This window comes from Trachypithecus francoisi, unplaced genomic scaffold (genome assembly GCF_009764315.1).
Source record: "Trachypithecus francoisi isolate TF-2019V2 unplaced genomic scaffold, Tfra_2.0 Lachesis_group3, whole genome shotgun sequence".
NCBI lineage: Eukaryota > Metazoa > Chordata > Mammalia > Primates > Cercopithecidae > Trachypithecus > Trachypithecus francoisi.
Window position 1 is genome coordinate 4,281,901 of NW_022681468.1, and position 16,313 is coordinate 4,298,213.

Below are 16,313 nucleotides of genomic sequence, written 5' to 3' on the forward strand. Positions count from 1 at the left end.
TGCCTCAGCCTCCTGAGTAGCTGGGACTACAGGCATCCGCCACCACGGCTGGCTAATTTTTTGTATTTTTAGTAGAGACGGGGTTTCACCGTGTTAGCCAGGATGGTCTCGATCTCCTGACCTTGTGATCCACCCACCTCGGCCTCCCAAAGTGCTGGGATTACAGGCGTGAGACATCACGCCCAGCCAAAATCTCATGTTTCAAGAAAGTTTACAAATTTGTGTTGGGCCATGGGTTGGACAAGCTTAGTCTAGCCTATTGCCCCTGGACTCCAAACCCGTACTCCATGTAACTACACTTAACACTGTAGGCACCTGTAACATAATGACGAGTGTTTGTACACCTAAACATAGAAAACGTAATGTGTGGCGCTAAGACACCAGCTGATAGGAATTTTTTCAGCTCCATTATAATCTTCTGCGACCATTGTCATACATGCAGTCCATCAATGACTGAAATGTTGTTATGCAGCGCACAACTGTGTATATGTACATATATCCATGCAGTTATAAAGCCTAGCAAGGAAAGGTACGCCTGGGAACCCATCCCCAAACTGAGGAAAGAAATCATCAGTCATCCAACCGATGGTCTCTTGTGTTCCTACCACTTCCTGCCCCCTTGTGCCCCAGATGGAACCACTGGATTGCATTTTGCCTTTATCATTTCCTCACTTTTTTTTTGTTTTAATCACATACCTATGTATCTCTAAAGACAACATAATTTAGTATTGTTTATCTTTCATTTTTATTAAAATGTATGATGCTAATTGTACACTTTCGCAACTTGCTTTTTTTCACTTAACACTATGTTTCTCAGATTTATCCTTGTTGATAAACAGCTGTCGTGCTAATTCGTTTCTACTGCTGTATGGTACAGTACGTCCTACTCAGCGCCCACAGCTTCTTGGAAACTACAACTGTTAAGTGAAATGACATAGAGCAGGTAGGTCCTCAGATAAACATCATTTCCTTCAACAACATTGGTGAGGGAAAAACACTGGTTCTGTTATACGTTGCACACCAGAATCTCGCTAGGTCCTTCTGGCACCTCAGTAACTAAATCCCTTTGGATAGGGTCCAAGGAGGATATCATATATCAAATTCAGCTTTGAAACAATGATCGTCAGGACGAACCAAGGGTGTTTTGACGCTGTGGATCTTTCATGGACAATTCTATAAACAGCACCGTATCTGATTACTGCCTTTGGTGGGTTTGTTTTGGAGAGGTCCTCTAAAGAGAGTGACCCAGAGGAACTCCAGCAAGGGAGCCCATAACCTCTTCCTCCTGCCTTTCCTTTCCTGTCAATCAATTTCTCTTGGCGATCCAATTTTTAAATGTTTCCTTCTATTTGTAGGACCCCTGAAAAATCTCTTGTCATTTCCATTTTGACTGGTTCATCTTATGTAACTAAAGCACTCATGTTAACAAACATTTAGTGATTCCTACATTCTGTAAGACACGGTGTTTGATGCTCTGGGTAAAATAAAAAATAAATAAGATGAGGTCCTCAGCCTGTCTCATAACACCGTGCTGACCTGTGCAAACAATTACAGCAGCATCTGGAAGCGCCACATCTGAGGCTCAAAGAGCTGCTCAAAGAGCTAGATCAAGGTGGTGCATCTGAGTGGGCATGAGAAGGTGAGGTCCTGAACACCAGGTGGACTCTTCCCCTGGAGGAAGGGGAAAGCAGCCCTGCTGAGCACGGTCCTGGGAGTGGCTGCCTCGAAAACTGCTGACTGGCTGAATGGCATGGTGGCTCACACCTGTAATCCCAGCACGTTTGGAGGCCAAGGAGGGAGGACTGCTTGAGCCCAGGAGTTTGACAGCAGCCTGGGTGACACAGAGAGACTCCATCTCTACAAATTAAAAAATTTAGACAGGCATGGTGGTGCGTCCTTGTAGTCCTAGTTACTCAGGAGGCTGAGGGAGGAGGATCGCCTGAACCCAGGTGTTCAAGGCTGCAGTGAGCTGTGACCACACCACTGCACTCCAGCCTTGGTAACAGAGCAAGACCCTGTCTCTAAAGAAAAGAGAACGGAAATGTCTGATGAGTGGGTTGGTCAAAGGTAGTGAAGTTCTGAAGAACCAGCTACAGAAACTGTCCGAAGCCCCCGACTCAGCCACCATCCACTTGCGGTGCGATTCTGCAGTACTTGCTGGTGCTTTCTGAATTTGACACCAAAATTCCAACTTCTAAGGTCTAAGTATTGCAGGATTCTAAAATCATAAAGAAATTAACAAAATTTCTTAATTTCTGTAGAGATGATTTCCAAAAACTCACTGATTACCTAAACAAATAAATTCCCTTTATAGACCACGTTAATATATAAGGAGTGTTTTCTGGCTAACAAATTCTAGCTATAAAATAATTGTGTTTTTTGATTTTGTGCGTGATGTATGGTGCCACAGACTTGATATGCTGAAAGCTGACAGCACCCAAAATGGGAGCCTGAAAGTCTAAGCTGGGAGAGAAGAAGGATCGACAGAAGCCCTGCCAGAGATCTCAACAGCTAAACACCCACCAGCCAACCAAACAGATGTGCTGGTGGCGGGGTTCCAGAACCGGCTGCTGGCTCTTACCCAGACGCGGGCGCCACACCTACAGATTGCTTCATCTCCTCCTCCCTCCCCAGGGCAAAGTGCTACTGCCAGGGAGGGCTTCCCTGAGCACCAGACTCACAGGAGACACAGTAACAGGTCTGCAGAGGGCTCTGACACGTGAAGCAATGCAACATACACAGGATAGCAAACCCACGGCTGCGGGTGGCTGGGGTCTCTGAGGTTTTCTGGATGTAACACACACATCGTCCAGTCTGAAGAGGTCCACAGACTCGAAGAGAAGAGGACCCCTCATCTTCTACCCCCGAGTCCCCTGCCCTGCCTGCACCTGCCCCGGACTCAGTGCCCTGCCCTTCCTCTGGAAGAGCATCTCTGGCCCGGTTTCCGGTCAACCCTACACTGCTGCCCATAAGCGGGCCAACTGAGGCCACCGCCTGCACTCTGTCTTCACCAGCACTGTGTTCCCTCCACAGGCACCCACATCACACACCAATGTGCTGCCACATGGCCCCTCTCCCAAAATTCCCAGCAGGCCACACGGTCCCCCTGGGCACCACTTATTTTTCTTTCTTTCTTCTCTTCTGCAAAAACACTCCTCCCAAAAGCTCTCCATACTCGCTGTCCACTCCTCTTTTAGCCCTTCCAATCCCTTGGCCCTGCTGATGAGGAGAGCTGTGCATAGCCTCCGCGCTACAGACTCAGGCCCGTCACAGCTGTCTCAGCCCCTGGTCTCGCAGCAGCTGCTATGTCCCTCCAAGTGGCCTCTGACTCCTCTGACCCCCCAACTCCTGTTCTCTCCTGATGCCATTTCCTCTTCAGAACACAAGGCCTCCCCAAATCTCCCTAGGCGAGCTCCTGTCTGCATGCCAGCGGCTGCCGGTGCACAGCTCCCTGAGAGGCACACCTGCCACCCACCTCCCACGCCAGTTCTCTACTGTGGGGAGAGGACAGGGCAGGGCCACAGCAGGCTGTTTCATCTCCTCCTTCTCCCCGTGCCTCCAGGAGTCTCTGCATCAATCCACAGCATGTCCACTCACCCAGCTGCACAGACCACAGACCTAGGAATCATCTCCAACTCATCCCTCTCACAGCCCAGAACCAACATGGCAGCAAATGTGCCAGCTCTGCCTTGGAAGCAGTCCCACCACTGACCCCGCCCCATCCTGTCATCTCCCACCTGGATCACCCAGAACCCTCGCTGGCCCTGCTGAGCTGCCACACCTGCCCCCTCCAATATATTCCAAGCAGCAGCCAGAGTGACCTCCCTGGCTTGGCCACAGTCCTCTGTGACTGGCCACAGCACTGGACTGAAAGAGCCCCATGGGCAGGGCCCACAAAGACGACGGGAGAGGGCTTCCCGCACCCTGCTCCACACAGCTGGCCTGGCTGCTCAGATCCTCGGTGTGCAGGGGGCCCTCTGCCTCCAGGGACTCTCTCTAAGGTCTTCTCGCACTAGTTGCCTCCTTGGTTCAGGAATCAGCCCAGGCTACCTCCTCAGAGAAGCCTTCCCTGTCATCCTTTTAAAGAGACACCTGTGTCTCCTGCGCCTCCCTCTCTGGCTCTGCACCCTCTGACATGTTTATCTGTTCACCACTCTGCACAAAGCTCCCTGAGATTACAGATCTGTTCTGCCTTGTTCACAGATATCCCCAGATGAGGAGTACCTGGAGTAGGGCAGAGCACCGAATGAATAGATACTCCCTGTGTGGATTCATCCAATGTCAGGTGTCAATGTCACCTGTATCTGGTGACCTCATTTTCCCCTCTGGTCAAGACTTCTTCCCTGGGCTCCAGACTGGTCCACAGAACTCTCTTCTGCAACTCCCACATGGCAACGTGACAGATCCGTCAAACCCCCTATGTCCACAGCAGAGGTCCTGATGTCCTGACCTCCGGCCCAGCCTTCCCTAGTCTCCATCTCAGTCAGTGGTTTCCCTGGACTCCCGCAGCAGCCTCCCCGTGGCTCCCCTGGACTCCTGCAGCAGCCTCTCCATGGCTCCCCTGGACTCCCGTGCCGGCCAACCTGCGGCTCCCCTGGACTCCCACGGCAGCCTCCCCGCAGCTCCCCTGGACTCCTGCCATAGCCAGTGTCCTAGTCACTTCTGGCTTCTTGAACATCTAAACCCTGGCCCAACTGAGGTCTTGGCATATGCTGTTCCCTGAGCCTGGAACGCTGTCCTAGCAGCTCTTCCCAGGCTTCAGCTCAAAGATCACTGCCCTTGTAGAGGCCTTTCCTGACCATTCTATCCAAATGCAACATCCTGCCCCATGCCTAGCGCTCCCTAATGCTTCACCCTGCCTGCTCCTTTACAGCATTGATAGCCTCTACTCTCCTCCTGCTGACCGACAGTCTCTCCCATTGTGTTTGAGGGCAGAGGCCTTGTCTCCTTGGATGCCTCCTTACTTGCTGCCACACCTCCACGTGTACATGCCCAGCTAAACAGTTGTGAGGGGAGCACTGCTTCCAGGCAGAGACACATACAAGTCTACAGCAGAAAGCAAGTCTTTAAAACACAGATGCTAAGAACATTTCCTTTTATTCTGTTAGCCCCCATTTCTTCAAGGCTCAATAAAATCTCTCTCCTTCTGAGAAGGGGACACATTTATTTGTTTCTGCATCCTAAACCAGTTCCTGGTGCAGAGCATGCTTTCAATCAATGTTCCCTAAAGACTGCACTGCACAGACGCACTAGGAGAGGTTTACAGAAACTGCTTGGGTCTCCACACAAGAGGTTTAAGGGCCAGGTTTGTTTTTTGTTTTTGATTTTTTTGAGATGGAGTCTCGCTGTCACCCAGGCTGGAGTACAGTGGTGCGGTCTTAGCTCACTGCAACCTTCGTCTCCCGGGTTCAAGTGATTCTCCTGCCTCAGCCTCCTGAGTAGCTGGGATTACAGGCGCCCGCCACAATGCCCGGCTAACTTTCGTGTTTTTAGTAGAGAGGAGGTTTCACCATGTTGGCCAGGCTGTTCTTGAACTCCTGACCTCAAGTGATCCGCCCACCTTGGCCTCCCAAAGTGCTAGGATTACAGGCGTGAGCCACTGCACCCGGCTGAGGGTCAGGTTTTAAGAGAGATTGGTGGGAATAGGACCCACAAGGTAATTGGTTTTCAATGCCTGTCTTTATACCCTGCCTTCCTTCCAAGACACAGTGCAGTAAGACATTGACAGATGAACCAGGATAAAATACCAGAGGAGTAGGATACTGGCAGAGGGAACAGAAGAACTAAGATCTGCAGGACCATAAATTCCACTGAGTTCTCCAGGGACCAATAGGGAGACTGCAGATATAAAAAGGCCAGATTGTTGATGGAATTAAGAAGGTGTTCAAGGCCGGGCGCGGTGGCTCAAGCCTGTAATCCCAGCACTTTGGGAGGCCGAGACGGGCGGATCACGAGGTCAGGAGATCGAGACCATCCTGGCTGACACGGTGAAACTCTGTCTCTACTAAAAAATACAAAAAACTAGCTGGGCGAGGTGGCGGGCGCCTGTAGTCCCAGCTGCTCGGGAGGCTGAGGCAGGAGAATGGCGTGAACCCGGGAGGCAGAGCTTGCAGTGAGCTGAGATCCGGACACTGCACTCCAGCCTGGGTGACAGAGCGAGACTCCGTCTCAAAAAAAAAAAAAAAAAAAAAAAAAGAAGGTGTTCAGCAGGCTGGGCCTGGTGACTCACATCTGTAATCCCAGCACTTTGGGAGGCTGAGGCAGGTGGATCACCTGAGGTCGGGAGTTTGAGACCAGCCTGACCAACATGGTGAAACCCCATCTCTACTAAAAATACAAAATTAGCCAGGCGTGGTGGCACATGCCTGTAATCCCAGCTAGAACCTGGAACCTGGAACCCACGCCTTCAGGATGTCTTCCCTGACCCTTCAGCTGGACAAGTGTGTCTACACTCACACAGCATCCTGTGTATTTTGGTCCATAGCAGGTGCCGCAAGGGTCAACAAGTGTTTTATCTGCATTTCCATTTCCACAACGGAAGGCTCAGATCTGCCGTGTTTACCATGTCACTGCTGAGGCTGCCACAGTGCACAGGGGTGCATGGTAAACACGTGCTGAAAATGAGTGAGCCCCACAACCCTGACCCCTCACCAGGGCTGTGTGGAGGAGGTGCCTACACAAGGAACGGATGGACCAGGCCACCCCTGAGGCTTCTCCGGGCTGACCGTGGCACTTTGAGAGGCAGAGTGGCTGTGCGTGCAGGCACCTACAGCTCTGCAACAAGAGGAACCCACTCTTCTTGTCTGCCTCTGGGAGGAGAAATCCTAAGCAGGCACAGGGCGCCACCAGGAACTCCAGGCTTAGAGCCGCTGTGGGCTTGCGTCCGCCAAAGAGGAGACCTAGGAAACCCTAAAGCACCCTCTACAACAAGGCCCAGCGTTTAGGCCAAACAAGAAAACTTATGGAACTTACCTTTTCCTTGGCTGTGTTCCAATTTGCCTTACAGACTTTTCTTCAGTGTAAAAGAGCAGACTTCTTTGCAGAGTAGAGACCAGCAGCACTTTCTGGCTATAATCCAGCTGCACAATGGAAGACGGCTCCTCCAACACCAGCTGGGAGTTACAGAGCCCCTGGCAGAGAAAGTCCGGTTACGCCTCACATCAGCGCCAGGCTAAAGAATGGACCTCCCTTAGGACAAGTCAGGGTCCTTCCCGCGAGCTGTGCTTAGGTCAGCTTGCACCCTACCTAATGTATGCTTTCACTCTCTGCAGATTCACTCTCAACCCACCACAGAGAGATTATCTGATGGAAGGGAAAAGAGTCCATACTAACATCTCCCTCATGCTACATCCAGTTTGACAAGAAACATTTAAAAATCTGCATAATTTTTAAAAACATGTCCTCAGTAGATACATTCTTTACTGTGCACCACAGCAGGCTCAGGGATGACGCAGTCAACATGTAGAGAGTTCAAAGAAGCATCCATAAAGATCTCAACAGAAATCTGTTGCACTGTGTGTATTGCTTCTTCTATTATAAAACAATGGAATGGAACCTTCTATAAAATTATTGTGACAATAATCAGCTCTGTAAGTTCATATTACAGTCTCCCCTCACAAAGTGCTCAAAGCAGTTTTGAGGACATTATATACTTGCCAACCGAAAGGGTCATAGAAAACAGGAGGTCAGAAGAAATTAAATGATATTAAATATATAAAATGCTATTAACATAAAATGATATTTTACAAGACCAGCCTGGGCAACATTGTGAGATCCTGTCTCTACAAAAAAAAAAAAAAAAACATTTTATTAGCCACGTGTATTGGCATGTGTCTGTGATCCCCGCTACTTGGGAGGCTGAGACAGAAGGATCATTTGAGCCCAGGAGTTCAGATTACAGTGAGCTGTGATCATACCACCGCACTCTAGCCCAGGTAACAGAGTGAGACTCTGTCTTTATAAAAACAAACAAACAAAAACAAAAAACATATTTTATATATAAACACAAAGTAAAATTCTAGAAGGTATCTGACTGCTAACACAGAGCATATTTCATTGTATTAAAAATCTGATTCTATAAGTTACTCGTATAGAAAAGTGTCATCCGGCCGGGTGCAGTGGCTCACACTTGTAATCCCTATATTTTGGGAGGCTGAGGTGGGTGGATCATTTGAGGTCAGGAGTTCGAGACCAGCCTGGCCAACATCATGAAACCTCGTCTCTACTAAAATTACAAAATTTAGCTGGGCAAGGTGGCACATGCCTGTAATCCCAGCTACTTGGGAGGCTGAGGCAGGAGAATCATTTGAACCCAGAGGCAAGGGTTGCAGTGAGCCGAGATCACGCCACTGCACTCCAGCCTGGGCAACAGAGCGAGACTCCGTCTCAAAAAATATACATATATGAAATACATATATATATATATATATATAGTATATATATGAAATCCAGTCTATTTGAAAAGTTTCATCAATTATTTCAGAAATACTGCTGTGACATCACTGACATTTTGTGAGGGAAGCAGGGGGCAGTGATCAGATTTGTTGGTAAAACTTACAGTAAATTTCGTCCTTTTTTAGGTATGCAATTCTATGAATTTTTCATGTAACCAACACCAAAATCAAGATAAAGAAATTTCCATTACATGAAAATGTTGCAAACTTTTTTTTTAGACAGGTTCTGGCTCTTGGCCTAGGCTGGAGTGCAGTGGTGCAATCTCAGCTCACTGCAATATCCACCTCCAAGGCTCAAGTGATCCTCCAACCTCAGCCTCCAGAGTAGCTGGGATTACAGGTGTGTGCCACCATGCCTGGCTAATTTTTATATGTTTTTTGGTAGAAATGGGGTTTTGCCATGTTGCCCAGACTGGTCTCAAACTCCTAGGCTCAAGTGATCATTCTGCCTTGGCCTCCCAAAGTGCTGGAAGTACAGGTGTGAGACACCATGCCTGGCCAGAGGATAGGTAGTTTTCTATTCTCCCTTCTGCTGCACACTGAAACACACTCAGTGGTTCTCTCAAGGAAAAGCACTTGTACAACTGTTGCAGCTATGAGCTGAGCCAGCTGCTTTCTTCACAAAACACCATTTTTATTTGAAATGCTGTAATTATTCAAATCTGGGTATTTAGCAGACATTTTCTCAAAAAACAAAAGCCTGTCACTTCAAGGAAAACAAGTAATGGTCTTTGTTGCTCTCATGTGAAGATTAGCAATACGAAAACTTGCACCTGTCCCTGTGAACTTGACGATCCCTTATAGCTAGACTTTCCTGATTACAATGATGTTGATGTTAACGAAGGTATTTTTTTTTTTGATATTGTATTAGAAAATGTACCAGCTGGCACGGTGGCTCACACCTGTAATCCCAGAACTTTGGAAGGCTGCGGTGGGCAGACTGCTTGAGCCTAGATGTTCAAGACCAGCCTGTGCAACATGGCAAAGCCCTGTCTCTATAAAAATACAAAAAATCAGCCGGGCATGGTGGCGTGCACCTGTAGTCCCAGCTATTCGGGAGGCCAAGGTGGGAGAATCACCTGAACCTGGGAAGTCGACGCTCCAGTGAGCCATGATTGCACTACTGCACACCAGCCTGGGTGAGAGGAGTAAGACCATGTCTCAAAAAAAAAAAAAGTGTCAACATTTGGAAGATCTACACCACTCTGTGAATAGTATTTTCTAAGTGACCAATACATAATGTTACAAAATCCAACATGTGTAAAGTAGATTTTTTTATTTTTTTATTTTTAGAAACTGATGTTTATTTTCCATCAACCATTTTTCCATGTTGCTTAAGAGCCTGTGCAAGAACAGCTTAAGACCATTCAGTGGTTGCTCCTACCCATTCAGTGGCCTGAGCAGTGGGAGCTGCAGACCAGTCTTCCGTGGCAGGCTGAGCCCTCCAGTCTTCAGTAGGGAACTGCTGAACAGGCACAGAGGGCACCTGCACGCTGCCAGACCGGTCTGCAACCTCAGGCTGAGTAGCAGTGAACTCGGGAGCTGGAGCAGTCCATTCACCCTGAAATTCCTCCTTGGTCACTGCCTTTTCAGCAGCAGCCAGCTCTTCTTTTCAATCTCCTCAGGATCTCTGTAGAAGGAGAGATCAGGCATGACCTCCCACGGGTGTTCACGGGAAATGGTGTCACGCATGCGCAGAACTTCCCGAGCCAGCATCCACCACATCAAACCCACTGAGTGAGCTCCCTTGTTGTTGCATGGGATGGCAATGTCCCCATAGCACAGAAGAGAATCTGTGTTACGAGCAATGGCAGGTAGGTTAACATAAGATGCCTCCGTAAGAGGCTGGTGGTCAGCCCTGGGGTCAGTAACCACCAGAAGCTGTGGCTCCCGGAAGGCTGCCTGGATCTGGTTAGTGAAGGTCCCAGGAGTGAAGCGGCCAACAATTGGAGTGGCTCCAGTGGCAGCAGCAAACTTCAGCATGGCCCTCTGGCCAGTATTCCTGGAGGATATGGCACTGACATCAGCAGGGTTTTCAATGGCAACAATGGCACGGGCCGCCAGCAGAAGCTTCTCCCAGGTCCTCTTCAGATTTAGGATGTAGATGCCATCACTTTTCCTTTTGTAGATGTACTGTTCCATCTGGAAGTCAAGATTGGTGCCACCTAAGTGGGTTCCTGCTGCAAGGAACTTAAGGACATCTTCCTCCTTCATTTGCAGGACATCAAGGGCTCCGGACACTGTGAAAAGTTTCCCTTTAAGTTACGACGGGAATCCAGAACAAAGCCGTATGGACCCCTTTGTAGGTAGCGCGGAAAGTGTAAAGTAGATTTTAATGTAACAGAGTAGGAAACATTCATCCACATGGTTTCAGATTCCACATTTTTACTAACCTTTAAAGAAACTACCATTTGTCATTTGTCACTGTAAACTTTAAAGCAACTGCCATTTGTCAATATGAGGATATTATTAAAGAATGTCCACAATTATCTGAAAAGGCTATCAAAATACTCCTCCCATTTCCAACTACATGTCTGTGTAAGGCCAGTTTTTCTTTATATACTTCAATCAAAACAATGTATGGCAACAGATTGAATGCAGAATCCAGTCATCTTCTATTAAGCCAGATAATAAAGATTTGTAAAAATATAACTCAATGCCACTCACTCTTGTCACCTGTTTTGAAAACAGAGATATAGAGATATTTTCACAAAATATGTCACTTATGTTCAGATATTATGGATTTATTATTTCAAAGTAAAAATATTTTTAAATGTCAGCCAGGTGCAGTGGCTCACGCCTGTAATCCCAGCACTTTGGGAGGCTGAGGTAGGAGGATCACAAGGTCAGGAGATCGAGACCATCCGGTGAAGCACCGTCTCTACAAAAAATACAAAAAATTAGATGGGCGAGGTGGCAGTTGCCTGTAGTCCCAGCTACTCAGGGGGCTGAGGCATGAGAATCGCTTGAACCCGGGAGGCAGAGGTTGCAGTGAGCTGAGATTGTGCCACTGCACTCCAGCCTGGGCAACAGAGCGAGACTCCATCTCAAAAAAAATATACATTTTAAAATTTATCAGTTTTAACTTCTAACACAGTGTACTTGGTAGAGATAACCTATATAAACAAAAATGCTTTGGGGTCCTCTTTCTAAGAGTGTAAAGGGATCCTATGACTACAAAGCTTGAAAACTACTACTAGAGAATATTTGTAATAGGTCAGTCTTGGATCAGAGGGACTGAAAGTCATGCAGCTAATAATTGCTGAATTCTTGGCCGGGCATGGTGGCTCACGGCTGTAATCTCAGCACTTTGGGAGGCCAAGGTGGGCAGATCACCTGAGGTCAGGAGTTAAAGACCAGCCTGACCAACATAGTGAAACCCCATCTCTACATAAATAGAAAAATTAGTCAGGCATGATGGCAGGTCCCTGTAATCCCAGCTACTCAGGAGGCTGAGGCAGGAGAATTGCTTGAACCCGGGAGGCAGAGGTTGTAACGAGCCGAGATCGCGCCACTGCACTCCAGCCTGGGTGACAAGAGCGAGACTCCGTCTCAAGAAAAAAAAAAAAAATTGCTGAATTCTGACAGTGCTCTAGGAATGAAGGTTACAAAGAAGAAAAAGAAAGGACTGTGCCACCAAGGAGTTCCATTTGGTTGCAGACACATGACAAAACAAAACCCAGCAGATCATAAAGCCACACATGCAGTGGAAAAGGCACGGGCATCGAAGCAGAACCTCGGTTTGAAAGCAAGCCCTGTGAGGTGCAAGCCTGCAATCCTGGGCTAGTTCCTGGATCTCTTGGAGCTCCAGCTTCTTCATCTTCACCATACTGCCACATAACCTTCTCCTCTGCCACTTCCTGTCACATGAGGTCATCTCACAAGGCCAGGCAGCTGGCAGAGAGTCCTCCATCCATTGAAATCACTGACTTGTCCACAGTTAGGATTCGGAAGTGCTTGGCATCACTCCTACTAACCTTTCAGGAAGTAGGAATGATAATAGCTTCTTTTCCAAGTAGAAGTAATACACAACAGTGGAATGAAAAAAGTGAATGTTCCAGTAGGCCAACTCCTTAGTCTTAGAAGCGGAAGCTTATAAAACATAAGTCTATAAAAGTAAATGTTACAAATAACAATTGAGATTATAAAGGGACAATGATCAAGAATACAAACTGAATAAAAATACAATTATAAATATAGTTTTTCCAAATGTAAGAAGGCAAGAGCCAACAGTATTTCTGAAAATAATTTTACCTGGTCTAGATCCAGAGAGGAATAAACAATTTTGCCTTTGTCGTCTCCAGAGAACAGTTTCATTCCATTGGGGCTCCAAGCCAGAGCTGTAATGCTGGTTTTGTGAATACCAGTGACATCAAATCTCCGAAGCTATGAACAGGGGATAAAAATATACACACAAAAAAGAAAAGGATAAATGCTGTGAGCTGGGGCTACACGGAAAAGGTATACAATCGCTCCTAGTTACGGAAGAGCTGGTTTTCCCAATCTCCTTTTCCACGCAGAACCCTGCACAAGGTTCCATCCCTCTAGTCACCTTCAAAACCCACAGAGGGCACACCTTGAGGATATTAAGCAAAAATGAAATGACCCACCTGTACCTTATGCCAAGTGTTCAACTCGGCACAGAAATGTTCTCCCATTATAAACAGCACAGTGTTAAGCTTCTCTGAGCATAATTTTTTTTTTTTTTTTTTTTTTTGAGACGGAGTCTCACTCCATCAGGGTGGAGTGCAGTAGTGTGTTGCAATCTCGGCTCACTGCGACCTCTGCCTCCCGGGTTCAAGTAATTCTCCTGCCTCAGCCTCCTGAGCAGCTGGGACTACAGGCACACACCACTATGCCAAGTTAATTTTTGTATTTTTTTTCTTTTTTGAGACGCAGTTTTGTTCTGTTGCCCAGGCTGGAGTGCAGTGGCGCGATCTCAGCTCACTGCAAGCTCCATCTCCTAGGTTCACGCCATTCTCCTGTCTTAGCCTCCTGAGTAGCTGGAACTACAGGCGCCCGCCACCACACCTGGCTAATTTTTTGTATTTTTTAGTAGAGATGGGGTTTCACCGTGTTAGCCAGGATGGTCTCAATCTCCTGACCTTGTGATCCGCCCGCCTCAGCCTCCCAAAGTGCTGGGATTACAGGCGTGAGCCACTGCGCCTGGCCAAGTTTTGTATTTTTAGTAGAGACGAGGTTTCACCATGTTAGCCAGGATGGTCTTGATCTCTTGACCTCATGATCAGCCCGCTTTGGCCTTCCAAATTACCGGGATTACAGGTGTGAGCCACTGTGCCCGGCTTTCTCTGAGCATAAACTTTCTAAGCAGATGAGGATTTCTCATTTTAAAAATCCATGAGGAATTTACCAAGAAGTTAATACGTGTTCAGATCATGAGTACTCACCTGTTTATTTCTTCCTGGCAATGAAGACACAAGTTGAAAAACTGCAACCCTGCCAGAGGCTGTGCCTGCTGCCACCAGGTCATCAAAGCAACTCAGCAGCTTCACCACAGTGATAGATTCCGTCTTCCCCTGGAGAAACATTGAAAACAAATGAATCTGTAACTACGCAGGCTTTGAAAATGTAAAACAAGGAGGACATTACCAATGGAGTGAAAAACTTCATCAGGCTACAGTCCATACATATTCTTGATTACATATGCAAGTCAGAAATCACATCTGTTGAAAAAAAAACACAAACAGGGCTGGGCACGGTGGATCACACCTGTAATCCCAGCACTTTGGAGGCCAAGGCAAGCAGATCACCTGCAGTCAGGAGTTCGAGACGTCTGGCCAACATGGTGAAACCCTGTCCCTACAAAAAACACAAAAATTAGCTGGGCGTGGTGGCAGATGCCTGTAATCCCAGCTATTCAGGAGGCTGAGGCAGGGAGAATCACTGGAACCCAGGAGGCGAAGGTTGCAGTGAGCCGAGATCATGCCATTGCATCCAGCCTGGGCGACAGAGCAAGACTCTGTCTCAAAACAACAACAACAACAAAAAACCAGAAAACAAATATACCTAGGTAGGACGGCAGTGGTGCAATCACAGTTCACTGCAGCCTCGACCTCCCAGGCTCAAGCGATCCTCCCGCCTCAGCCTCCCAAGTAGCTGGGACTACAGACGTGTGCCCCACACCCAGCTAATTTTTAAATTTTTTTGTAGAGACAAGGTCTCACTATATTGCCCAGGCTGGTCTCGATCTCCTGGGCACAAGGAATCCTCCTGCCTTGGCCTCCCAAAGTGCTGGGATTACAGATGTGAGCCACTGCACCTTGCCCTCAACCCCTATTTTTATTTTTATTTTTGAGATGGAATCTCACTCTGTTGCCAGGCTGGAGCACAGTGGCATGATCTTGGCTCACTGCAACCTCCACCTCCTGGGTTCAAGCGATTCTCCTGCCTCAGCCTCCTGAGTAGCTGGGACCACAGGCACCCACCACCACGTCCTGCTAATTTTTTTTTTTTCGTATTTTTAGTAGAGATGGGGTTTCACCTTGTTAGCCAGGATGGTCTCGATCTCCTGACCTCGTGATCTGCCCACCTCAGCCTCCCAAAGTGCTGGGATTACAGGCGTGGGCCACTGTACCCAGCCCTTATCCCCCAATTTTTTAATGTTAAAATACCTAACATAAAATTACCAGGATCCCTTTTTAAAGTATACATTTCAGTGGTATTCAATACATTCATAATGCTCTGCAATCATCACCATCATCCATCTCCAGAACTATTGAATCTTGTAAAACTGAAATCGACCCTATTAAACAATAATTCCCCATTCATCCCTCTCCCCAGCCCCTGGCAACTACCACTCTACTTTCTGTCTTTATGATTTTTTACTACCCCCCCCTTTTTTTTTTAATCTCCTCAAATTCCTTTTACCGTGATTTTGACTACTCTAAATACCTCATATACATGGAACCATACAGTATTTGTCTTTACTCTGACTGGCTTATCTCCTTCATACAGTATCTTCAAGGTTCATCCGTGTTATAGCACATATCAAAACTCCTTCCTTTTTAAGACTTACTCATATTCTCTTGCATGTACATACTACATTTTGTTTCTCCATTCATCGGCTGATGGACATACAAGGGTTGCTCCCCCATTTTAACTGTGAATAAGGCTTCTATGAATATGAGCGTACAAACATCTCTTTGAGATACTGCTTTCAATTATCTTGGGTACACACCCTACCCAGGACTGAATTTTGGTATCATATGGTAATTCTATTTTTAGTTTTTTGAGCAACCACCATACTGTTTTCTAGTAGTGGCTGCATCATCTCCTATTCCTACGAACAATGCACCAGGGTTCTGATTTCTCCCATCCTTACCAACCCTTGTTATTTCCATTTTTTTTGACAGTAGCCATTCTAATGGGTGTGGGGTATAGTTTTGACATGCATTGCCCTGATAATTAGTGATGTTCATTCTTCATGTGCTTATTGGCCATTTGTTTACCTTCTCTGCGGAAACATCTATTCAAGTCCTTTGCCCATTTTTGAATTGGGTTTTTTCATTGTTGAATTTTTTGTCTGTTTTTGAGATGGAACCTCACTCTGTAGCCCAGGCTGGAGTGCAATGGCGCAATCTTGGCTCACTGCAACCTCCACCTGCCAGGTTCAAGCGATTCTCGTGCCTCAGCCTCCCAAGTAGCTGGGATTACAGGTGTGAGCCACCGCGCCTGGTCTCATTGTTGAGTTTTAAGAGTTCCCTATATATCCTGAATATTAATCCCTTAACAGATACATGATTTCCAAATATTTCCTCCCATTCGGTGGGCTGTCTTTTTACTCTGTTGATAGTGTTTTTGATGCATAAAAATGTTTAAATTTTCATGAAGTACAATTTG

At 47.1% G+C, this 16,313-nt stretch overlaps 1 protein-coding gene and 1 pseudogene across 11 annotated transcripts in view; both read right to left on the minus strand.

The window, feature by feature from the left end:
• Window positions 1-16,313, minus strand: part of TECPR2 (tectonin beta-propeller repeat containing 2) — a 140,330-nt gene that overhangs the window by 80,575 nt on the left and 43,442 nt on the right. For all 10 annotated transcript variants that reach the window (XR_004432249.1, XM_033191215.1, XM_033191209.1 and 7 more), the window contains 3 exons: window positions 13,862-13,990; window positions 12,708-12,839; window positions 6,973-7,130 (listed from right to left, as the gene is read on the minus strand). Coding sequence is in view for 9 of the 10 variants with exons in the window: in XM_033191215.1 (XP_033047106.1) it covers window positions 6,973-7,130; window positions 12,708-12,839; window positions 13,862-13,990 (419 nt within the window). In the remaining variant the exon portion in view is untranslated. The remainder of the gene's footprint in view (window positions 1-6,972; window positions 7,131-12,707; window positions 12,840-13,861; window positions 13,991-16,313) is intronic.
• LOC117071344 lies at window positions 9,718-11,249 on the minus strand (annotated as a pseudogene). Its single transcript, XR_004432250.1, has one exon. The product of XR_004432250.1 is annotated as a 40S ribosomal protein SA-like (transcript).